A 25,214-nucleotide genomic window follows, 5' to 3' on the forward strand; every position below is an offset into this window, starting at 1 on the left:
TCGTCCCCTGGGATGTGCTGCTGCTGGGCGCCCAGGCCGGGATGTGGTGGTGGTGGTTTTATACTCTTCTGCTGTAACGAGCTTGTGTGTGGGAGGCTGGGTAATGGAGGAAACATCTACCTGGGGAATGTCTCCCTGGAGAAGTGTCAGGAATCCCTTGGCTGGTTAAAAGAAAAAAAAAAAAAAAAAGGTGCAGAGACCGGTGTTGGATCAGCTTCTGTTCCTCGTCCCCTTTGCAGTTTGTGTTGTGCTCTCTGCAGCCCCGCAACGGGTTTTACTCCATCCAAGCGCAGGTTTTTCCCCCTCCTTGGCTGCTGCCGCAGAAGCCCAGGCATGTCTGGGCAGCTCCAGCGGGGCCTTCGTTGCAACACAGGCGGGAAGAAAACTGTATTTATCGTGTGCATCGGTAGAGCTAATGAATGTGTGCGCACATACACAGAGCGCTTTTGTAGAGGCACAAAGCCCTGCGTAGTTTTGAGGTGGAAGGGAGCTGAGTGCCGCTGCTCTGAGCGCTTGTACGGTTTCCTGGCCGTGCCGCAAACCCACCGTGGGTCCAATCCGTGGGGTTTTTGAAGGGATTGAATTTGGTCTTTACGTGCACATCACAGAGAGTGAATGAAGACTCATGAGAGCCCGGAGAATCCTGGGGGCGAGGGGGGCATAGATCTGCCTTCAGCTGGGGGCAGCCAGCAGTTGGAAGACCACAGAATCATAGAATGGCGCTTCTGCACTTGAAGGTGTTGGTGGCCCACCAAGGTCACACCCCCCCCCCCCCCATCTCCGAGCCCACCCTGGCTCCAGGCTGATGTTCCCACCTCCATCTCCCCTCTCTCCTCCATCCTCCCGCAGCCCATCAGCCCCCCCCCAGGCAGGACCAGACCTCCGGCGGGGGGGGACGGGGACTTGACAAGACCTCAGCTGCACACCCCCTCCCTCCCCTTCCCTCTCCCGACATTTTTCCCCGTTCATCCCCGCGGAGCGGCCCCCGGGGGCGGGGTGGGGGGAACATCCCCGTGGCGGGGGCCGGTCTGGGATCCCTCTCCCACGCGGGGCCACGGTTTGGGGGCCGTACCGGAGCCTTTCTATTCCCCCCCCCCCCCCCTTTTCCCCCGGGCTCCATCCCGCAGCGCGGGGCGGGGCGCGCCGCCCCTCCGCGCCCCCGCAGCGCGGCCGCGGCCGCTCCGCGCTTTGGGCGGCGGAGGGCGGGGGGAAGGGCGCGTGTAACCGGGGACACGCAGACACACCGCGGACCGAACCGCGGCCACGCACAACGCAGGGCGGCCCCGCGGCGCTCCGCCGCTCCGCTTTGCGGCCGAGCCCCGGCCAACAAAGCCACCCCCCCCCCCCCTTCCCCTTCCCCTTCCCCTTCCCCGCTTTGCTGCGCGGCGCTGCCCGTTCCCCCCCCCTCCCCCGAGGGATGTAGCCCGGCCGGGAGCTGCCACCGAGGCACGGCGGGTGTCCCCGTCCCTCCATGCCCCCGCAGTGAGGCCGGCAGGCGGCGGGCGAGGCGGCGCTGGGCGCTCCGAGGGCGCTGCCGGCCACCATGGGGAAATCCAACAGCAAGTTGAAGCCTGAAGTTGTGGAGGAGCTGACCAGGAAAACGTACTGTGAGTAACGGGGCCTACGGGAAGGGAGGGCGGGCTGCCGGGGCCGCCCGGGGAGGGCGATGGGACCGTTCCGGGGGGGGGGGTTACCGGGGTCCCGCTGCCGGCCCCGGCCTCTTCCTCCGCCGCCGTAGCGGTGCGCGGGGATCGCTGCGGGCACCGGCGCGGCACCGGGCCCTTCCCCCCCTCCCCCGGTCCGGCATTGTGGCGAGAATTCCCAGATTAGGCGGGGAGGGTAATTAAAATACACCCCCCACCCCCCCCCCGCACGGCGGCAGAGACGAGGAGAGGGGCAGGGAGGCAGAGAAACGCTCTTGTTTCCTTATAAAAACGATTCCCCGCGGCCTATTTCTAAGCCCTCGGTAACGGCGGGACCAGGGCCGCATCCTGCCCGCCCGGGGCGGTGCAGCGGCCTCATCCCGACCCCTCCTGCCCCCGCTCCGAGCATCCTTCCTCCCGGCCCTGGGGTTCGGCTGCCGGGTGGGTACCCCGGGACCCGCCGTGGTGGCTGTCCCCCCCCCCCTCCTCCTCGCTGCCTCCCCCGGGGCCGGGCAGCTTCTCCCGAAACGGGGAGTCAGACCCTCCGGGGTGGCTGTCAAAGTTTGGGTGCGTTAGCGTGAGGGGGTTTCCTTTGTTGTTATGCTCTGAAGCGGAGAGGAGAGCCCGGCACCGGAGAGTTCGGTATTTTTTATGAGTATCTCAGTATCGGTTTAATAACCTGATTTTCTAAGCGAGTGGCTTTTCCTTCTGAACCTCCACTGTAATCTTATTAATGTGGCTCGTCCTGAGCCATCCAGTTTTAGCAAAATCAGGTTGGGTTTTGTATTTTTTTATTATTTTTTTTTTCCTGAAGGATGCACAAAGGAAACAAAGGCTTTGGGTGGTTCAAGTTTGCCTCCCCGCTTGCAGGTCGGAGACATTCCCCTAACGTGCGGCAGACCTGCGAGCTCTCCCCGCTGTCATTGCTGCAGTCCCACGGCAGCGCTTACCCAAAAAGGCAATAGATTAGGATGCAGCAAGTTCTCCCATATGGAGAAGAGGCGATACTGGTGCATTGCACAACCCTACACGCGGGGTTGCTCTCTCGCCGTGGCACAGGCAGGAGGAGGGCAGGTTGCAGGGGGCACGTCCGCATAGCCAAACCGTGAGTGATGGTAGGAGAGGTTGGGGTACCCCGGCCGGGCTCCCTCGAAGCGGCTTGGCGGGGGAGAAATAGCGAGAACGTGGCGGTGCCGGTGGGGCACAGACCCTGGCTGGAGCTGGAGCGGAGCCCCGGATTTCGGTGTCCTCACTGCAGCCGTGACCCACGGCGGGTGCAGCCGCGCTGGGCCAGGTACGGGTATCAGTCACCTGCTGGGTTTGCAGCTGCCGTGATGATCTGATCTCCAACAGAGAGGGATCTGGGAAGAGCCGGACGCGGTGCAGCCTGGTCTGCTGGTGACCTCCTGCGCGCGGGGCTCTGCACCCCTGGGGTGGCTCCTCGCTGCGCGGGGAAGGTGCCAACCCCGCAGGGCGCACGGGCAGCGATGTCCCGTGTCTTACCGGCAGCCGATACCAAACAAACACAGCACTGGTGAAACCGTCCTCTGCCGGCACGGGGATGTCTCTTTCGCTGGATGAGACCAGCGGAGGGTCATTGCCAACTCTGGGCTCCTGTCTCTTGGGCGCCCTCCCCTTTTCCACCGCGCTCCCTCCAAAAAGGACTCTGGTTCTCCGATGGCTCCCTCGATGAGTTCCCGGCCTGCCTGGGGTTTTGCCTGCCCGCTCCGGGCCTCTCGCTGCCTCTAGACCCACGTACCTGTGCAGGTACGGACAGCCGTGCCACGGGGCAGCACGTGGCCCTTCACATGGCCAGAGCCCAGTGCAGCATCCCAGCGTGCCCCGGCAGCGTGCGGCCAGCGGTGCGATGCCTGTCAGGGGGAGCTGTCGTTAATTCCAGGCTCTGTTTGTTGAGCTCTGCTCATTCCACCTCCCGTCTCTGGGATTAATTACTTTTGCTGAGCGTTTCTGCCCCTTTTCTGCAGCTGTCAAGGCGAGCACGCCTTCCCTTGTCTGGCGAAGCACTTCACAGGGCCCTCCCAGGCACGGCTGAGAGCCTCTGATTTATCTTCACACCCTGGGAGGTTGGAGAGATATTAATTTCCTTCTGTGTTTGGGGGAATCCAGGCAGAGGAGATGCAGGTAGGAGTGGGGGGTTGCGCTGAGTACGGGCGGAAGGACTGATGCAGACCGGCTCGAGCAGGAGACAGCCGTACCCCCAAATCCGTGACATACTCAACAGTTTCCTGGGGGGGCTGCTTGGGAGAGGTTTTACTCCACAGCACTGTGGTTTTTTTGGCACCTTCCTGGCGGACGGGCGATGGCCATCCTTCGAAGAGCGTCCGCGGCACGTGGCTGCCCTTCCCGCGTGCTGGCTGCCACGTTGCCAAGCGGGCGCTGGCTCTGCCTCCTGCGTGGTGCTGGAGTTCTGCTGCTGTTGCAGCACATCTGGGCAGATGTTTCCAGGAGCCTGTAACTGGCAGCTAATGACGGGGGATCCGCTTTTGTCCCAGGGAGGTTCCCATGGCAGCGTGAGCTGCGGCTGCTGTACGTGAAGGGTTTCTCCCACGATGGGATTTCCTTCCGTTGCATCATTTTCTGTTTGTGCAATTTCCAAACAGAACGAAGCAAATAGCAGAACCGAGAAGGGGCTTTTTGTTGGGATCGGAGGGGTGGGGAGACATCACCCCCTCTCCCCGCTCTATGCGGCTTTTGTACAGATTTATCACATCAGTGGGACTGCAGAGTACCCACAAGCCATGCCATGTCCCCTGGTGGCTTCTTGCATCCCCTGGCCACTGTCTCCTCTGGTTTCTCCATCTCCTATTTTTGGCATTTCTCTGGCCGTGCCTCGGTAGCAGCACTCTTGGGATGAGCAGGCGGTGGGAGCAGCCGGGAAGAGGAGTGTGGGACCGCTCCGGAGCGAGGGCAGTCGTGGGCATGGTGGTCACGCCGAGGATGCTGCAGGGTTGCCGTCAGCGGCTTCCATGAGATGCGAGAATTATTTTACTGCGGGTATTCAGAGCAGGTTGTCCCAGGTCCTGCCGGGAACTGGACACGGAAGGTCAGGAGCCTGGAAACCTCGTCTCTTGGCTCCCCTCCCCACTCCGCTCCTCACTTAACGGTGCCAGGGGCCAGATTTTAATGGCACTTGGACACCTAAAGGCGCAGAAGGACATCCGAGGGCTTCTTCGAAGTGCCGGCTGCCCAAGTCCTGTTGTTTTGGACCCATCACCATGTGCCTTTCAGCATCTCTGGGCACCTGAGTGCCCAGGAATATCTGGCCGTGCCAAGCTTGCCTGTCTGCCAGGCGTGAGCGGGGAGAACCGGGCTGCGGGGCGAGGAGTTAACCCTCCTGGGAGGCCAGGCTGGTGCCGTATCGGAGCGTGCGGGAGAAGCCAACGCTGAATGATAATAATAATGAATAATAAATTATGTAATTCTTTGTTCTTCCATAGAACCTTTCATCCCAAACCTCTTGGAGTGCTTTATAATCATTAATTTATTAATCTTCCTGATGCCTTGTTGAGGTCGCTCGGAGACGCAGTTTTGGCCGCTGTGTGTTTTGTCCCAGGAGGTGATAACGCCCGAGACTTGAAGGAACCACCGTCCTCCCTGGATCGCGTCTGCTGGCCGCTCTTCAGCGGGGATTTAAGCCTGGGCTTAACTTGGGGCAGGTGCTTGCGGCTCTCGGGGCTGCGGTGGGATTTGGGATTGCGCTTAAGAGCTTTGTGGGGCCGCGGTCAAAGGGTTCTGCTGAGCCGGAGATCGATGCGGGTCCTGGGGTGCTGCTGCTCCCTGCAGCAAGTTGTGTAAAGTGCACGTGTGCGGTTGTGGGTGCAGAATATGTGTCGTGGGTGGACGTGGCTTGACGTGGACTCCTGGTAGAGGAATAGGTAGAGAAATGCAGTGCTGAGGATCCCCACTTACAGCAGCGCTGCCCGGCCAGCCCAGCCCCGGCGCTGGCAACCCTTAAAATCATGCTTCAAAATTCGAGGTTGTTTCAGAAGAGCACATTTTAGCTCTTTTTTTTTTTTTTTTTTTTTTTCTTTTTATCGTTTGGGAGGGATTGGATTTCAGGGTTGTCGTGGTTTGGCCTCAGCCAGCAACAGAGAACCACGCAGCCGCTCGCACGACTCCCACAGCCGTGGGAAAAATCAGCAAAAAAAGGGCAAAACTCGCGGGTTGAAATATTATAATTTAGCAGAACAGACAAAGGGAAAAAGAAAGAAAGAAAAACAATAACACCGGTAAAGGAATACAAGAACGCGATTACAGTACCGCCGCGAAGCGCACCGTCCGGACCCGCACCGCCGCGACCCGCCCCCGAGTGGCGACTGACTCCCCCGCCCCGGCTAGCTCCTTTTATAGCGGGCATGGGTCACGTGGTATGGAATACGTGCCTCCCCTGCCGGCTCCTTGGAAATTAACCCCATCCTTGCCGGAACCAGGACATTATCCACCCCTTATTCCATACCATCTATGTCATGCCCAGATCTTTCAGTTCCCATAGTCTATGAGCCATCCCTTAAAAATGTCCATTAAGCTCACGTAGTCCATGACGGTAGGCTCCAGCAGTGAGAACAGTCTCTCAGGGCACATAAGATGATGTGTAGTGCTGAACCGGTGGGTGCTGTATTTGAAGCTCGTGACTGGGGAATGCAATACAGTCCATGCCCATGGTCCACAGGTTGAAGATGTCGATCTCAAGGAAAATTGCTGGGCGCCAGATACTAAGATCAGTTCTTATTACATCATAAAATTATTCACTGGCTATTCTCACCCAAAATCAAATCCCCATAAGGTACACATCGGACCTCCCCATCCTCTCGCATCACCCACCAAGTGCACCCGGGTCCTTGTGCAAAAGCAATCCCACGGATGGGTTTGCCTTTGCCTGAGGCAGGGCTAACCCAGACTGTCTTTCCTAACATATTCTTCATATGCACTACAGGGACTTTATCCCCTTCTACTGTACGTGGAAGTTTTGATTGGGCAGGGCCAGCTCGATTGGCAGATCCCCTAGTGTTAACTAACCAGGTGGCTTTTGCTAAATGAGTATCCCAATGTTTGAAGGTCCCACCCCCCATGGCTCTCAGGGTAGTCTTTAGCAGTCCATTATATCGTTCTATCTTACCCGAGGCTGGTGCGTGATAAGGAATATGATATACCCACTCAATGCCATGCTCTTTGGCCCAGGTGTCTATGAGACTGTTTCGGAAGTGAGTCCCGTTGTCCGACTCAATTCTTTCTGGGGTGCCATGTCGCCATAGGATTTGCTTTTCAAGGCCCAGGATAGTGTTACGGGCGGTGGCATGGGGCACAGGGTATGTTTCCAGCCATCCAGTGGTTGCTTCCACCATTGTGAGCACGTGGCGCTTGCCTTGGCGAGTTTGTGGGAGTGTGATATAATCAATCTGCCAGGCCTCCCCATATTTATATTTTAGCCATCGTCCTCCGTACCAAAGAGGCTTTAACCGCTTGGCTTGCTTAATGGCAGCACACGTTTCACATTCGTGGATAACCTGTGCAATGGTGTCCATGGTCAAGTCCACCCCTCGGTCACGAGCCCATCTATATGTTGCATCTCTTCCTTGATGGCCTGAGGCATCGTGGGCCCACCGAGCTATGAATAGTTCACCCTTACGTTGCCAGTCCAGATCCACCTCAGCCACTTCAATTTTAGCAGCCTGATCTACCTGCTGGTTGTTTTGATGTTCCTCAGTGGCCCGATTCTTGGGGATGTGGGCATCTACATGACGTACTTTCACAACCAGATTCTCAATCCGGGCAGCTATATCTTGCCACAGTTCAGCAGCCCAGATGGGCTTACCTCTGCGCTGCCAGTTGTTCTGCTTCCACTGCTGTAACCACCCCCACAGAGCATTTGCCACCATCCATGAATCAGTATAGAGGTAAAGTACCGGCCATTTCTCTCGCTCAGCAATGTCCAAAGCCAGCTGGATGGCTTTTACCTCTGCAAACTGACTCGACTCACCTTGTCCTTCGGTGGCTTCTGCAACTCGTCGTGTCGGACTCCACACAGCAGCCTTCCACTTTCTATGCTTTCCCACAATTCGGCAGGACCCATCAGTGAACAGGGCATGTTTCTTCTCATTTTCTGGCAGTTCATTATACGGTGGGGCCTCTTCTGCACGCGTCACCTCTTCCTCTGGTGATATTCCGAAATCTTTGCCTTCTGGCCAGTCCATGATCACTTCCAGTATGCCTGGACGACTGGGGTTTCCCATTCGAGTTCGCTGGGTGATCAGTGCAATCCACTTACTCCACGTAGCATCAGTTGCATGATGTGTGGCAGGGACCCTTTCTTTGAACATCCAGCCCAGCACTGGCAGTCGAGGTGCTAAGAGGAGCTGTGCTTCAGTGCCAACCACCTCCGAAGCAGCTCGAACCCCCTCGTATGCTGCCAATATCTCCTTTTCTGTTGGGGTATAGCGGGCTTCGGATCCTCTGTATCCCCGACTCCAGAACCCCAGGGGTCGACCTCGAGTCTCCCCTGGTGCTTTTTGCCAGAGGCTCCAGGTAGGGCCATTCTCCCCGGCTGCAGTGTAGAGCACATTTTTAACGTCTTGTCCTGCCCTGACTGGCCCCAGCGCTACTGCATGAACTATTTCCTGCTTAATTTGTTCGAAAGCTTGTCGTTGCTCAGGACCCCACTTAAAATCATTCTTTTTCCGCGTCACTTGATATAGAGGGCTCACAATCAGACTGTAATTTGGAATATGCATCCTCCAAAAACCCACAACACCTAAGAAAGCTTGTGTTTCCTTTTTACTAGTCGGTGGGGACATAGCTGCTATTTTGTTGATCACATCCATTGGGATCTGACGGCGTCCATCTTGCCACTTTATTCCTAAAAATTGGATCTCCTGTGCAGGTCCCTTAACCTTACTTCGTTTTATGGCAAAGCCAGCTTTCAGAAGGATTTGAACTATTTTATTCCCTTTCTCAAAAACTTCTTCTGCTGTGTCGCCCCATACAATGATGTCATCAATGTACTGCAAATGTTCTGGAGCTTCACCCTGTTCCAGTGTGGTCTGGATCAGTCCATGACAAATGGTGGGGCTGTGTTTCCACCCCTGGGGCAGTCGATTCCAGGTGTACTGGATGCCCTTCCAAGTGAAAGCAAACTGTGGCCTGCACTCTGCCGCCAAAGGGATTGAGAAGAATGCATTGGCGATATCAATCGTTGCATACCACTTGGCTGCCTTCGACTCCAGTTCGTATTGAAGCTCTAGCATGTCTGGCACAGCAGCGCTCAGCGGTGGTGTGACTTCATTCAGGCCACGATAATCCACTGGAGTTAGAGTAGCCTCATTGTCTGCCACCGGAGTTGGAGTAGGCATAGTGCCTATCACTGGAGTTGGAGTAGGCTCCTTGTCTGCCACCGGGGTTGGAGTAGCCTCCTTGTCTGCTGGTCTGGCTTTCCCCTCTTTCCCCTGAGGGTCCTGCATAGTACTGAGCAGTGTTTGGTAGATACTGGCCAGGGCCCAACACAGTGCCGTAAGTTGTGCCTCTCTGGAATAGCCACAGCATTTTCCTTTGAAATATTCTATTACTTTATCAGGGTCCTGTAGTTGTTCAAGGGTGAAGTCCCAAACCATTGGAGGTGAGAAGTTCTCTAGATATCTGCCCATGTTCTCCCACATCCCATGCCACCCCTGACTATCTGGCCTTGGGACAGATTTCTGAGTGGTGGTCTTAAACAGCTTTTTTACCCTAAAAAAGACTTGAAAAACATTCAGGAGACATAGCAATAGGAACACGCTGGTTTGAGCATCCCAAGGATATTCAAAATTCTCAAGAGGTGTTACACCTGGCCCAAAGGAGAAAAAGGAGGCAAAAGAGCTGGGGAAAGTATCTCCCCCTGTTTCTCCCATAGATTGGGTGTGATTATTGATAACTTCTGAGAGACGGGAACCAAGGTAGGGACAGGACAGCAATACTACATAGAAACCCCAACAAAGCCACTTGAATAGTGATGTTACCATATCATAAGCTGATATTGCACAGGACAGCAAAATTATAGTCCTGATCCCTCTCCCTGAGATAACAAACAGCATCACAGGGAGTACATACAGCATATAAGAATTTACATAACACAGCCATGTAAACAAACGAAGCAACATTGTAACCGGCTACTATTTAACTAATAGGAGAAATACATATAAGAAATCCGTTTTAACAAGCTCTGGTCAGATCTGTTGTTATTACAACCCTTCGAGCCCCACGTTGGGCGCCAAAAAGGACTGTCGTGGTTTGGCCTCAGCCAGCAACAGAGAACCACGCAGCCGCTCGCACGACTCCCACAGCCGTGGGAAAAATCAGCAAAAAAAGGGCAAAACTCGCGGGTTGAAATATTATAATTTAGCAGAACAGACAAAGGGAAAAAGAAAGAAAGAAAAACAATAACACCGGTAAAGGAATACAAGAACGCGATTACAGTACCGCCGCGAAGCGCACCGTCCGGACCCGCACCGCCGCGACCCGCCCCCGAGTGGCGACTGACTCCCCCGCCCCGGCTAGCTCCTTTTATAGCGGGCATGGGTCACGTGGTATGGAATACGTGCCTCCCCTGCCGGCTCCTTGGAAATTAACCCCATCCTTGCCGGAACCAGGACAAGGGTTCACTTTTCATAGCAATTTCCCAGGTCCAGAACTACTAAAACTGTATTTTTTTTTTTTTAATGCCAGCTGCAACAGCCGTGCAGTCTGCTGCGCTCGGAGCCACGTAGATGCAGCAGCATCACTGCCAGGACCGGGCGCGGGGTTGGGACGGCGGTCCCGGTGCTCCGGAGGCCGTGGTGAGGCTCCGGTGAAGGCGTGGGAGCCCCGGCGAGGGTGCCAAAACAACACCCGCGGCGCTGGGAGACCCGGGCTGCAGAGTGGGTGCGGGGAGAGGAAGATGCTCTTTTCCCAAGAACCACGTCCCACCCACTGTGATCTATTTTGTGGATTTTAAACTCACTCTGGCATCATCATTTTCTGCTCTTTTACAATAAGCCGCAAAATTGGCTCTGTTGCTCGACAGTAATGCATTGAATTAATGGGCATTAGTTTAAGAGCAAACTACAAACATATTGATTTGTAGTTACGGGGGTGCGTCGTGGCGGGTTGAATTCTGCGGGAAAGGAAAGAAAATTCTCCGATTGTAGCAGTTCTCAGCCGGGAAAGAGGGGTCAGTTCCTCGCCGGGGGCACCGGGCTGGGGCTTTGCTCCGTCGTGCTGCCCCGGTGCTGGGGAAACGTGCCGGCCGGGGCGGTGGGCAGGGGCAGAGGAGGGACCTCGGTGGCTCCCCGCTGCCGGTTTATTTTTAGCCTCCAAAATGTTTGGCCCCGGGCGCTGGGTTGCCACGCCAGGTTGGTTCGTGTTGAAATCCCTTGCTCATCCGTCAGAAAGCGGGGCAAGCTGGCCAGGTGGTTACGCGCCCATTATCCCTTGGCGGCAAATGATGAGTGAAACACCTAAAGCCCCAAAACGCGGCTCCCTGCCCGCGTCTGGCAGCTGCCTGCGCTCCCCGCTGCGGCCCCGGCCCCGTGCCCCTCCGGCTCCGCTCCTGGGCTGAGAGGCGGTGGGCAGGATCCCACCCCGGGGCTGGGCGCCCCGTGGGACCCGCTCCTGGGAGAGGGGCGCCGGGATGCTGAGGTGGGCGCGCGCCCCGTGCGTAAAGCGGAGGCTGCGCTGCTCCCGCCCGCTCGACCCGGCGAGCGTGCCTGCCTGCCTGCCTGCCTGCCTGCCTGCCTGCCTGCTCCGAGCCCTCGCAGTGCCTAATAGGGTTTGCGGGAGCCCGAAAGGGAAGTTTTGGCGGGGAGGAGGAGAGCACCTGCTCCAGCACCCCGGGGATGTGGTGGGGAGAGGGGGGCAGAGCGTGTCTGATGTCCCAGGGGGTCCCCAAGGGAGGGCGATGGGGAGGACGCGATGGAGGGATGCCCGGGGCTGGCTTCTGTTCGGAGCCTGTTTGTCCTGCAGCCGCGGGTAACCCAGAGCCACGAAGGTGGCAGCTGCGGTGCAGGTTCCCTGCGCGCTCGGCGGGGACCTGATGTGCTGCCTCCGGAGGGCTGTGGGGGTCTGGAGGCATCTCCAGCCCCTTCCCCGGGGAGACCCCAACCTGCTCCCAGCGAGTCTCACGTCTGGGTATCCCATCTGCGCGTGGACCTGGTGCTCTGCAGGTAAACGCAAGCGAAGCAGGTTTTGGGGTATGAGAAGCAGGTTTTGGGGCGTCCCTGTGGTCCCTGGGAGGCATTTGCAATGCCAGGGTGGGAAGGGGAAGACGTGACCAAGGGTCCCTCGGGCTCCCTCTGCGGCAGAGCGGAGCAGCCGTCCCCGCCGGCCACGCTCGCGCCGCTGCCTGCTGCTGCTCCGGCATCAGAAGAATCACATTTCATTTATCCCCTGACATGTTAATGGATCTGCTTAACCACTCTCCTGACCTTTGCTGCTGCCGCTATAATTAAGGTTGTGAAACAAGAAGCTCTGGAGGCATCAAAGGAAGCGGCTGCTTCAGGGAGGAGCCCGCGGACACGCTCGCTCCGTTATCGGGGTGACATTTGTGGGGTCGCTTTGTTCCTCCCTCCCTTCCTCGGCCTCCCGGGTCTTCCAGGGAGCTGGATGGGGAATAGAGCCGGGGTCGGTGCCCTGCGCCCCCGCCGGCCCGAGGGCAGGGATGGTGGGGGGGTGCTCAGCCCGGGGCACGGTGACCACCGCTGTGGTTCCTCGGTGGCCACTGCTGCAGGTTCCCCAGCCCAGCGGTGCTGGCACGGGGCCCGCTCCCCACACCTCCTGCACCGCCTTCTCCCTTCAAGGCACGTTTTTGGGTTTTATGTGGAAGGAGGGGCTGCTTGTGCTTCATCCACCCGTGTTTCTCCAGCATCTCCTGGCTGGATCGATGGCCGGACCCCGTGGAGATGCCCTGGGTGCTGTCCCCCATGGAGGAGCGGGTGTTCGGTGCCTCCAGCACCCTCCGCTTCGGCAGCCCTTGGCACGGCCCCATCCCGGGGTTGAGACGGGGAGGGGGCAGAGGCTTTGCCCCGCAGCGTCCTCCTGACCTTCCCCTGGCTCCAGGGCCTGATGGCTGCGTCACACAGCCCTCCCTTCCCTGCCTCCGCAGGGTCCGGCGGGGAGCTGGGTCCTCTGCTGGGGGCAGGAACCCCTCCACGGGTTGGGGACGGCACCTTGGAGTGCCAGGCTGAGCCGAAATTCCCATAGCCAAGGGGAGGAGTGAGCAGGGGGGCAGGACACAGCTGCCCCCCGGCACGGCCGGGGCAGGGGGCGCTGCTCCATCCCCGCTCCCGGCGGCACTGGGGATGCTCTGCTCTGCCCCGCCGTGGGGCATCGCTGCCTCGGCTCGTGGGGACGCCGGGATTAAATCCGGCCTGGGATAGACCTGCCGCAGCCGCCGGCTCTTGCTGTGAGCGTGTTTCAGTCTGATTCATTAATTTCCAAACGAAGGCACTGTCCTTTGCCCTTCCTCTGCTGCCTTTGCTGCAAAGAGCAACTGCTGCTTTTTGCCTGAACCCAATTTCCAAAGCCTAATGTCGGGGCCCTTAAATATTTAATAAAGTCTAGAAAGGATTTTAACTGCATATTGGCTTTCCTGTTGGTACCAGCCCCGGGGGAGATGAGAACAGAGCTGCTCATGGACCTGTTTATCCAGTCCGGGAGCAAGACAGACCACTAATGGCAACCGCCGGCGAGAAGAGTGCCAAACGCACATGCAGTTCTCTCCGCATATTGCTTCGTATCTCAGCAGTAACAAATGACACCAATAACACTGTCGGGCTTCTGCACCGAACGTCTCGGAGGCTCCCGGACCCGCCGTGATGCTGGCGATGTCTGCGTCTGATGGGGAGAGAAGCCAAACTGGGCAAGCGCGCGGGGAGCCGGGCGAGCTGGGCTGGGGATGCCCCGCTCCGGCAGGTAGGCGGCCGCCGCTGGGTTGGCGCCCGCGCGGAGAGGCTGCTCCGACATCCCTTTGCCGTGGGATGTTGCGGGGACGGGTACCTGCACGGGGACACCCCCGGCGCGTGGGCGATGCGGGGACTGGGCATGGCCGGGGCGCGCGGGGCTGAGGTGGGGGCACGGTGGTCCGCGCCAGCTGCTGCGGCTCAGCTCTGGGACCAAAAGAAAGTGTCACCGTACAGGCTCTGGCCGCGTGTTTTGTTTTTTCCATGGGGGGGTGACGCTGGTGCTGCAGCCGGGTTTTGCCGGGGACGTGTTTTAACGCTGCTTGCCCAAAGCTAGCCCTGCGGTGGCCCGGGAGCGGGCAGAAACCCTGTCCCTGGGGCGGTTTGGTGGCCCCGGAGCTGGGGCTGAGCCCCGAGGGGGGGCGGGAGGACGGTGCGCTCTGCAGTGCGTAACCGGGACATGGGGTACGTAGTTAAACTGGAGCTTTAATGAGACTGAGTCGTCAGCGCCAAACAGCCCAAATTTCTACAGTGCCGACGTGCGGTGTGTCTTAAAAGTTACTGTCATCAAATGGGGACCCAGGTGAGCTCTGAGGACCCCCAAGATGGGGTGACGGATGGTCCTGGGGGAGGACTAAGCCTGGGGTGGCCTGGGGGGTGTTTTCACCCCTTCCCCCCCCACCGGCAGTGCTGCTCCCGCGGGCGCTGGGCTCCGCGCCGGGGTTTGGTGCCGGAGCTGGGGAGTGCGCTGCCGGGGGAGTCTCATGGCCACACTACAGCCGTCCCTGGGGGGCAGCGGGTACTGCCCCCCCCCCCCCCCCCAGCCTGCAGAGAGCCACCCAAGAGCCCAGGCTGCCGGAGATCATCCCGGGCGGCCCCGCGGGGAGATGCCCGTTCTGCACCGAGGGGATGCTGCCCAGCGCCCGTTTGGGGGCCAGATGAAGCCCCGCAGCTACTGCGCTCCTCGGTGCCTCCAACAGCTTGAGCTGCTGCCGTGCTCTTGGCTACGTGATTTGTAGGGACGAGGCCTGAAACCGGCGATAACCGTTCAGGCTATGGTGCGGGTTCTCCAGGTGACCCTCTCTGCAGGGCTGGCGCTGGCGCTGGGTCCATCTGTGCCAACTGGTGGGACCTTCTCGGGTCCGTGTTTGCGGGAGCAAGGCGTGAAGTCTGCACCGAGGGTCCGTTCGGACTGTCCCGTGGTGGCTCACTGGGGACCAGGGGCTCATTCTGCGCTGGGCGGGTGCTGGGGCTGTGATGCTGACCCCCGAATCCGTGTCCCCGGGGCAAGGGGCGCAATCCCAGCGAGGCTGCGCGCGCTGCTGAGCCCCGTCGCCCGCTCGGCGGGGAGGGAGGGGGGAGCTCGTAATTGGTGAATATTAACGTCGTGATGATGTTGAAAGTGGAGTTTGTAACAGATTTATGTTCAGACAATTCTTAAATATGTGTTTCCCAGGGGCGAGGGGTGGAGTGTGTTGGGCACAAATTGCAGGGTGCGCGAGGTTCGGCCCGGAGCTCTGTGGTGCTTTACGCCCGAGGGAGCCATGAGCTCATGCATGAGCGCCCCGGTCGTTTCCGCATCAGCACCCGATAAGTTCACGCATGAGCAACCCAATTAATACACGCCCGAGCGCGCAATTAACTTACATATGAGCACCCGGTTGATTTGTGCATGGGCGCACAGTTAATTTGCGCCGGATCGCACACCGGCCCGTGGGTGAGCGCCCCGTTCGTGGATGCCGAGGTTCCCAATTAACCGGTGCATGTGCCCCCAATCAGTTCGTGCCTCAGTGTCCAATTACTTTATGCATGAGCACCTGATCCGTTCACACCTGAGTGCCCAATTAGTACATGCAGGAGTGTGTTATTTTCTAATTACACTAATTTACACATAGGTGCACGCACAAGTGTGTTACCTACTAATTACACTAATTTACACATGAGTGCCCAATTAGTTCGCGCAGGAGTGCCCAGTGAATTTACACGTGAGCGCTCAATTAGTCCGTGCATGAGCGCCCGATTAATTCATGAGTGCCCAAAAAATGCATGCACGCGCGCCCGGCTGGTCCCCGCGTGGGCGCCTGTTCGTTCATGCCCGAGCGAGGGTAGTTCACGCATGAGCACCTCGTCAAAGCACGCATGAGCGCCCAATTAACGTGACTACGGCCGGTTTATTTTTGCATGAGTGCCCATCGAGCTGCGGCGTGGGTGCCCGGTCGGTGCCTGCATGAGTGCCCCGTTAATTCCCGCGTCAGCGCCCGATTCGCCCTCGTCTGGGCGCTGCGCTGCGCATCTGCAGCAGGTTTGGGGAGCCCCAAACACAGGGGGGAGCCCCAGCGCGGGGCGATGCGCCGTGTCCCCCAGACCGGGATGCGCGGGGACCTGCGGGGACTCCGGGAAAGAGCCGCAGCGAGTCCGTGGAGGAAATAAATGCCGCAGGACTTGACACTGCCGTGCCTCGGTGGGTGATGCCGGACCAGTGGCCCGTGGGTTCTGGCAGAGCCGGAGGGGGGAGTTTGTTCCTGGAAATAATTAACCCTGGTTTCGCTGATAAGGCGGCGGTGCCTGTGGCAGCACACAAAAAGCCCCGTGGAGTTGGAGCGTCGTGTCACCTCGTGCATCCCACCCTGACCGTTCCGAATCCAGCCCCATCTCCTGCACTCCGTACTGCCGCCCTGTCCCCGCCGGGGTCCAGCGAGCAACGAGCTCCGCCGCGGGACGGGCCACGGATGGGGATTCGCAGTCCCGCGTCCCTCCTCTCCTCGCTGCCTGGCAAACACAAATTAACGGGCTTGAGCACTGATTAACCAGAGCTGTTTCTTGCTGCAGTGGCAGCTGGGTGGTGGGAAGAGAGGGGGCAGGCGAAGGGCGGGTGGTGACGGAGCTGTCAGTCCTCGCCTGTGCCGATGGGGATTGATGGAAAGGTGGGGGGAGAGGGTTGGTGGTTTTTTTTTTTTTGGGTACCGATGGCTGGGAGGAGGGGGCCGGGGGCTGCATCGGTCAGTCTCTGCCCCTCGGTGCTGCGTGGGACGTGTGGCCAAAACCCTCCTCCCCGCCGAGATGGGAGCGGGGATGGACCGATGGGTGTTGCCAAGGGGCAGCGAGGGCCCGTGGCCGCAGCTCCGCCGTGCGGGCGGCTCCTGTGCTGCGCTGGGCTGCCTGCCCTGCTGCCTGCCCTGCTGCCTGCGCCTGCCCCTGCTGCCTGCCCTGCTGCCTGCCCCTGCTGCCTGCCCCTGCCTCTGCTGCCTGCCCTGCTGCCTGCCCTGCTGCCTGCCCCTGCCCCTGCTACCTGCCCCTGCTGCCTGCCCCTGCCTCTGCTGCCTGCCCTGCTGCCTGCCCCTGCCTGCAGTGCGAGCCCTGCGCTCGGCGTTTCCCCGTACTTCGCTAAGAGCGTTGGAAACAAAGATGCTGCCGTGCAGCGTTGGATGTACCGGAGGGCGCCTGCGGCGCGTAGCCGGGGCTCCCCGCTCGGCAATGCCTCTTACCGTGTTGCGGTTCATAACGAATGCTAATACCCTGCCTTTATTTAGCGCCTTTCATCCCCAAGGATGCCGGGGCACGCTGCATCCGCTAACAAGCTGCTCCGTGTGCTATTTATAGCCATCGCCATCGCGGCTGCGGGAACGGCGGTCCCCGGGGGGCACGGCACGGCACGGCACGGCACGGCGGCTGAGCCCAGCCGCAGCCCCGGCTCGGCAGGGGCACGGCGAGAGAGCCGGCTCTGCTCCGGTGGGATGCTGCAGTGGGGCTGCTGCAGGTCATCCCCTTGTCCTTGAGCGCTCGGGGTCAAAGCCGGCTGAGGTTTATAGCGCTGCGAATTGATTTGCATCAGCGCAGCGTCGCGCCACAATCGATGCCGGGGGAGGGAAATGCAGCAGCCGCCGCACAGGTGCTTTCTGCGAGCGCGGCTGGGCTCCGCGCGCCGGGGAGCTGCAGAGGATGGATCCGGGAGAGCGGAGGGACAGCCCTGCCCCTGCGGGTGTCCCCTGTCTCCAGCCCCGGGACGGGTGGCTCAGCCCGGCCAGGAGGGTGGCGTGTCCCCAAGGCTTCCGTGGCTGCGGGTCCCTGCTGTGGGGACGGGCATTAGCATCCCTCATCGGCGCCACTCGGAGGGTCGACACCCAGCGAGGTCGGAGCGGCTGGGAAGTGCCCGCCGCGAAGTCATCGACTGTGTCGGATCCGTAACTGCGGATACGGGGAGGCAGGTACCCGCTCAGCCCCAGCGACGCTGGGCTCGGGGCTGTCGTGTTTTCCCTGTGCTGGGAACACTCTGCCTCGGGGAAAGGGAAGATTTGGTGGCAGCGGAAGGATGCTCCTGGGGCGGGTGGTTTTCCAAGGGCTGGGAGATGGGGCCGCGTTCCCTGCGGGGGCAGGAGGAAGGCACCGGCGTGCTGGAGGAGGGATGGGGCTTTGCGTGGCCCCGTTCCAGGGATGCACATTAACAGATCCCACCTCGGGAGCCCCGTGCTGGTTTTCAGGATGGCACCCGGCAGGTCTTCTCCGTCGGAAAAGCCTCTCCCGGGAGCATCACGCGTCCCTCCTGCAGGCACGAGCGGAGCCGGCTCCATCCCCCCCCTCCCACCCCAGCCCGAGCGTGTCGTTACCAGCGTTTCTCCTGTACTAAAAAAAGCACAGATTCCTTAATTGTTTCCTGCTGGAGCTGAAAGGCGGCTCCTGGGCCTGAAATAGCACATTGGGGGAAACACCCGGAGGGGCTGAGCGGACCCCCAACCGCAGTCCCGGGCTGCTGCTGTTGCCCCCTCCGCCTGCCCCGTGGGGTGCCCGCAGTCCTGCTGCTCACCCTCCTCCTCCTCCCACCCACCGTCGTAGGTGCCTGCGGGCGATGGGGGCTGCGGAGCTGGTGCCTGGGGCATCCCTCAGCACCCTCGGGGTGGGGGTCCTGGCTGGTGTCTCGATGCTTGCGGGGAATGTGTGCAGAGAAGCCTGTTTCCGTTAGAGATGTCGCTCAGCATCTTGCTTTTGGAAGGATGCTTCCTTCCATTTGGGGATGGGGAGTCCTTCGGGACCGGCATGACTTGTTCTTGCCCTCCCCGGCTCAGCCGCTGGATATGACATGTCCTTCCCAGCTGCCTCCTGCCAGGAGACCTCTGTCCTTTCCCCTGTCTGCTCTTCTCCTGCCAGACAGCCCTGCCAGAACAACCCTCCCAATCCCTCCTGTGGTGCGGCCGAAGCCCTCGGCGTCCTTCAGCGCAGGTGCCGAGCATCCCCGCGCCTCCCTCTCCTCTCCTGGGGTACTGCCGTCCCGACACCCCATGGCGGTACGGCGGGTCCTGCTGCCCTCCCGGCACGGCTGGTCCCGGCACGGCCACCGCAGCCCTCTGCCAGCGCCCTGGGGAGGCCGGGGGAGAGGCTGCCGGCCTCTCTGCCCTGTCCCAAGCCCAGTTTGCAGGCTATGTCCCTCCAGCGGTCCCCAGGCTGGGATGGAGGGACCCCCCGTATGCACGGGGACAGCCTCGGGCACAGCGATTCCTGCCCACGGGGACGTGGGGCTGCGGGGTGGGGGCCGGCGTGTTCCCTCCCGGCTTGCCCCACCGCCTGCCAGCCCTCCCCTTCTGCGGTCTGCGCCTTCCACCAGGCACGTTATCAATCTTTCTGATGGAAAATTGCTTTCTTTTATTTGCCATCCAAGGTAATTGGCATCTGTTGATGTGTCTTGGGTCTCTATTTTTATCAGCCGTTTGCACATTGACACATCTCCACTCCGCCTCATTATCCCAGCGCGGTTCAGACCTATTGCTTTTTTATTATTATTTAGATGCACGATGCAAAGGCAATGACTAATGAGGCCGTTCCCCCCCTGTGCCTGCCTGCTGGCACCGGGCTCCCCGCTGGCGCGCTGGGACGTGCGGGGATGGGTGCCAGGCCCCCGCCCCGTTGGGCTCCCCGGCATCCCGCATCCCATCGGAGCCTTTCCTCTGCTGAGGACATTTGCAATCTCAGCAGCTGTCCCCGAGCTGGGGATGCTCGGATTTGCCAGCACTCACCGTTTTCTAGCTTGTCGCTTTTTTGGTGTTTCTCCGGAGCCCGGTAAAGCTTCCCGGGGCCCAGGGATGGGTTTGATGATGTTTCTTGGTGTGGCTCAGAGGCAGCTGGTACCCGGGGGGATGCCAGCGCCGTGCCCACGTTCAGCGTGTTGATGTCGGGGCTGGGCAGGCGCCTTCCCTGAGCCGCCTCCAGGCAGATGTTTTGGCAGATGTTTCCAGGGATGTTTTGGCTCTGGGGGGGCAGGAGGGCACAGGCCAGGTCATCCCCGGTGGTGAACCAGCTCAGCCCTTGCACAGTCCATCGCGTCTCGCAGCGATGGTGCTGCACTCCCCTGGCAAAGCGTCTTGGTGGGCTCCCCAGTTTGGGAGCCGGAGGGACCCCAGTGCCTGCAGCCCCGGTCCTGTCGACCTCCTGGGCTGGCGGAGGACTCCCACGCCGTTCCTCGAAGGCAGCCGCTTGTGTGTAGGTAACACACGGCAGCGCGTGGAGCGAGCGAGCCCGGGGGCATCCCCCCCAGGGAAGTCGCTGACGTGAAGTGCAAAACATCAGCTGTTGCTGGGAAAGCGCTAAATTCCCTTTTCTTTTCTTTTTCTCTTTTCTCCTGTTTTCTCTTGCAGTTACGGAGAAGGAGGTGCAGCAGTGGTGAGTGTCCGGCGTGGCGGTGAGCTGCCGGGGCACGGGGACGGGGGGTGCGGGGGTGGGAGCCGGCGGCGCGCAGCGACCCCCCCGGCCGTGCGGAGCGAGGGGCGCAGGAGGGGGCACCTCTTCTGGGGTGCAGATGTTACCTTAGAGAGGGGAGACCGGAAAACAGAGGGGGTTTTCCTACATACCCTCGTGCACGGTGCATGGCAGGGCTCAGCTCCGGCCGCTCTCAGCCACCCCTGAGGGACAGTGCACGCTCCCTCTCGCCTCTTCCCTCCCCATATGGGTGGCTGAAGGGACTGGGGACGTGGGGGCTGTCCAGCTGGTGGCCGTGGCCGTGGCTGCAGGAGATTGTTGCTGTCCCAGCGTGTCCCCAGTCGCAGTAGGGCCCGTAGAGGCTGGCGGGGGCTGGGGCCGCGGTGCCTCACCAGCAGCACGCTCTCACCCCATCCCCTCCGCCCCACGAACGCGACGCCCTAGAAAAGCCACCGCTTCCCTTTCATCTTCCTATCCCACCAGTCAAGGTTTGCTTTCTTTATCTCTTTCTGTCATCCTTTCCCACCCCCACCCCCCCCCCGATGAGTCATAGCTGCGGCAGCGTGGAAAAGATGTCACCGGCACTTCGGTTTCCCACCTCGCCACCCCCTTCCCCTCCTCCTCCAGCCCTCGGCCGCCGCAGCGGGCGCCTGACAGATCTGGGCGATGCGTTGCATAATGCTCATGGCACCCCGCATGGTCCCCGCGTGGTCCCCGTGTGGTCCCCATGTGGTCCCCGTGTGGTCCCTGCACCCACGGAGCCGGCGAGCCCCTTCCCCTGCACCCTCCGGGGCGATACTTTGCGGCATCCAGGTCCAGCCCGGAGCTGGGACCGAGGGCTTTGGGGGTGTTTTAAGCACCGATGGGTTTTGGGAGATGCTCTTGGCTGTGCCACCCCGGGGATGCAGTAACCCCGCTGTGCCCCCCAGCTCCTCTGAGCAGCTTTCACTTGGGGTCATGCAAAAAATTCCATCGCGGAGCTGCCCCGGGAGCTTTGGGCTGCCGTGCTGGTGGTTTTTACCGGAGCATCACTGCAGCACGTGCGTGCCAAGTGGTGCGTTGCCAATTGCCTGTGGGGTTGCTGTGGATCCCGAGTCCCTCCCCGGGTCCAGTGGCTCTGGGAGAGCTTTCCCGGCCGCCTCCGCGCTGGAGAGCGGGTTGGATGTGCCTGATGCAGCGGGGCCATGGCGGAGCGGTTGGAGGGGAAGGACGGCTCTGGCCCTCGGGTGAAGCTTTCCGTTGGCAGCTTCTTGCACAAGAGCCACGTGCACCTGAAGGGCTGAGCAAGGGATACAAACACTCCCCGGCTTCAGGGCCAAGCGAGGCACCGCCTGCCCCGGCACCTCCGCCTGCAGCGTGGCCGGGCGGGCGGGAGGGGACTCTGTGCTGAGGGCTTTTTATTTTAAAGGAGGTTTAAAAAAGACTCTCCCGTGTGCTCCTGGCTGGGTGGTGGGTCTGCGTCCCCTCCCAGGTCCTGGAAAATGTTCAACGTGAGCCTGGTTGTGGCTCAGTTGTCACTCCGGGGCTCGCAGCAGGGTTGGAGCAGTGTTGGAGGCACCGCTCGGTGCCACCGGTGCCGCTGGCTGCTTCTCCAAGCTGTCCCCGCCGCCACCCTCCCTGCGGTGCCCGAAGAGACCTTGTCCTGCGGCGCTGGGAGGTTGCGGGTGGGCGATGGGAGCAGCCGGGGGCCTTCCTGGCCCCAGCCCACCGCGGCGCCCGGGAGAGCCGCATCCCGGGTCCCCAGGGCTTGGGGGGCTGCGTTCAGCAGGGACACCCGCCTGGTGCCCATCTCTGCCCTTCCTCCGCAGGTACAAGGGCTTTATCAAGGACTGCCCCAGCGGGCAGCTCGATGCCGCCGGCTTTCAGAAGATCTATAAGCAGTTCTTCCCCTTCGGCGACCCAACTAAATTTGCCACCTTTGTTTTCAATGTTTTCGACGAGAACAAGGTAAGTTTTGGGGCATGGTCTCGGGGGAGATTGGGGCTGAGCCCGTGGTGATGGTGGGACGGGTTCAGTAATGCGGTTGCGCAGCGCTGGAGGAGGAAAATACTCCAGCGCTTCCTGGGGTGTGCAATTAAAGCAGCGCAGCTGTAGCGAGCGAGCCCCCGCGCTTATTTTAGTCGATGAGAGTGAAGTGGGAAAAGGCGGTGAAGTGGCAAGCGAGAGAGGCGAATGGCAATGTTTCGGTGCCGCTGACAAAAGCCCACCCGCACGGTGCCCCCCGCGCTCCGGCGTCGCTCCCGCCGGGATGCTCGCTGTCGGACTGGGCACAGCGGCCGGATCGCACTGCTGGAGATAAACGTGCATCACTCCCTCCCTCCCCATTGCCCTTTCGGATGTGCCCTCTAAGAGCACCCGATGCCGGGTACGCATGGGCGGGGGGGGTCTTTGCGGGGCAGGGGTGGCAGCGGCACCCTCACCCCCTCCTTCCCCCCGCCAGGACGGGAGGATCGAGTTTTCGGAGTTCATCCAGGCGCTGTCGGTCACCTCCCGGGGGACGCTGGACGAGAAGCTGAGGTGTAAGTGCTCCCTGCATGGTGGGCTCAGCCCCGCAGCCCCCGGCACGGCGAGGGGACCGGGCGGTGGGGGGGGGGGGGGGCGATGGTGTACATGTCTGGTGGGGTGGCCACGGTCCCAAGCGCCTGGGCGTTGCTCTGGCTTGCAGGGGCGTTTAAGCTGTATGACTTGGACAACGACGGGTACATCACGAGGAACGAGATGCTGGACATTGTGGACGCGATTTATCAGATGGTGGTAAGCGATGGGGGAATGTGGGGTGGACAGTCCCTGGGGGTCCCCACTGGGTTCTGTGGGCAGGGGGGCTGCGGGGAGGATGCTGAAACGCCCCCGGTTCCCTCCCTGGGCTTTTTTGGTGGGGGGTTGTGGCCCCGTGGCGGGTTGTGGCCATGGTGACCGGGGCAGGGTCCGGATCTGGCTGCTGAGGATGGCTCTGGCACAAATGCTGTCCCTCTGCACCCTGTCCTGACGTGGGGAGGAGCAGGGACAAAACGCGTGTCCTCGCCCGGGGACACTGTCCAGGCAGGACACAGATGGGAGCGTGACTGGGTCCCATCCCACCACCACAGGGAAACACAGTGGAGCTTCCCGAGGAGGAGAACACGCCAGAGAAGAGGGTGGATCGGATTTTCGCCATGATGGACAAGGTGGGGATGCTCGGGTGTTTATTTTCCCTGGGGCGAAGGGGTGGCGGAGGCAGTTGTGGGCCCCTTTGCCGCGTCTCAGCTCTTGCAGGTGCCTCCTTCCCCTGTGAATGCAAGCTCTCAGCTGCGGCCGGGCTCACTGCAGACCCCCCTGCGGGACGCCCGTATCCATTTCAGGGCCCCCGAGGTGGCATCGCACCCTCTGTTGCATTCCTCCCTGGCTGCAGGCATGGGCGGTCTGATGGGGAAACCGAGGCTGCAGCGGTGGGGGGGACCCGGGCGGCTGTGCGGGATGGGGTGGGTGCCGGTGGTGTCCCGGGGTGCCCGGCGTCTCCCTCGCTGGGGCGAAGCCACGCTGCGACAGGAGTGTTTTGCAGAACGCGGACGGGAAGCTGACGCTGCAGGAGTTTCAGGAGGGCTCCAAGGCCGACCCCTCCATCGTGCAGGCGCTCTCCCTCTACGATGGGCTCGTATAGTCCCGGGGCCGAGCGGCGGTGAGTGCGGCACAGGGGGGCCTGGGGGTACCCCATCTCCCACTCGCCTGCTCCCATTCTCACCTTCCCCCAGGGTGGGTGGCCGGTTTTCCTCTGCTGAAGCACCAAAGCATGGGCATCCCCCCCAAATCCAGCTGGGGGGGGGGGGGGGGGAGGTACCCCCCATAGTGATGGGTTTCTCCCAGTCCCCCCCTATCCCACAGAGCATCCCAGGACCGCAGCCCGGGAGGACGCAGTGCTAAGCCGCCCAGCCGGCAGGCGTTCGCCTGTGGCACAACGCACCCTCTCACCTGCAGACGCGGCTGCAGAGGATGCAGGGAGGCAGCTGGCGTGCTGCGGGCATGGGGATGCTCCGGAGAGATACTATATTAAATGTTTTATTTATATTACGTCTTATTATATTATGCCCTGGAGCTGGCAGGGTTTGACGCAGCGGTGTCAGGGACGCTGTGGTTCGCAGCATCCCGGGGGTGCTGGCTGAGCACCCCATGGTCCTCACCGTGCCCCACGGGGCCATGCAGAGATGTCTCTTGGGATGATTTTGGTCATTGCAGTCCAGGCAGTGTCTGACCACGGGTGGTGGGTTGGGTTTTTTTAACCCCGCTGGAGCTTTGAGCTTTTAAAATTTTTTACTGCCTTTCTAGCTGTGCTCACGTCAGGCGAGACGGCCGCGGGGCTTTCTGCACAGCCTCCTCACCCCGTTTTCCTTCTCCCACCCTCTCCTGCAGACGCCTGGGGGAAGACGCTCTCTGTGCCATCCGACCACCGCCGCGCGAAGCTTGCCTGTCCCTCTCGGCCTTCCTTTCTGTTCCGCGAGCAAAGGATGCCCTCGAAGCGCGAGCTCACTCCCCCTCTCTGCACTCTGAACCAGCCGCTGCCATTTGCCAACTTCTGCTTTTTCCAAAAAAACCACCCACGACGGACCCCGGTCTGAGCGGCAGCGAACGCCCGAGACTTCAAGGCCGGGGGAAGGGGTCGAGCGTCGCCGCAGGCAGAGCTCCCCCCGGCCTCCTCACCCTCTTTGCTCCCCTTTCCTACATTTTTGGATGGGACTGCGGATGCGCCGGCGCCGGCGTGGTCCTCTCCCGGGAACCGGCCGGCTGGAGACGGAGCCCAAAGGTACCGGGGGGCCGCGCACCCCGGGGTGCTGCCTGCGCGGGGCGGCCGGGGAGCCGAGGCACCGACGGCGATTGGCAACACAGTCCTGGCGACACCTGCGATGCCGCTGGCAGCCCGGCCCGGCTCACTAGGGATATATATATATAATTTTTATTTTTTTTTTTTTTTGTGAGACAGTATTGTGCTTTT

At 60.8% G+C, this 25,214-nt stretch overlaps 1 protein-coding gene across 1 annotated transcript; it reads left to right on the plus strand.

Annotated features, from left to right (window-relative positions):
• Nucleotides 1-1,543: 1,543 nt before the first annotated feature.
• NCS1 (neuronal calcium sensor 1) lies at nucleotides 1,544-24,692 on the plus strand (the record flags this gene model as incomplete). Its single annotated transcript, XM_082492509.1, has 8 exons — nucleotides 1,544-1,607; nucleotides 20,191-20,215; nucleotides 22,060-22,198; nucleotides 22,692-22,770; nucleotides 22,917-23,005; nucleotides 23,338-23,415; nucleotides 23,790-23,906; nucleotides 24,635-24,692. 7 exons carry the CDS (start codon nucleotides 1,544-1,546, stop codon nucleotides 23,886-23,888), a joined length of 573 nt encoding a protein of 190 aa, XP_082348635.1. The 3' UTR covers nucleotides 23,889-23,906; nucleotides 24,635-24,692.
• Between the last annotated feature and the right edge of the window lie 522 nt (nucleotides 24,693-25,214).

This window comes from Vanellus vanellus (genome assembly GCF_965231255.1).
Source record: "Vanellus vanellus genome assembly, chromosome: 18".
Lineage (NCBI taxonomy): Eukaryota > Metazoa > Chordata > Aves > Charadriiformes > Charadriidae > Vanellus > Vanellus vanellus.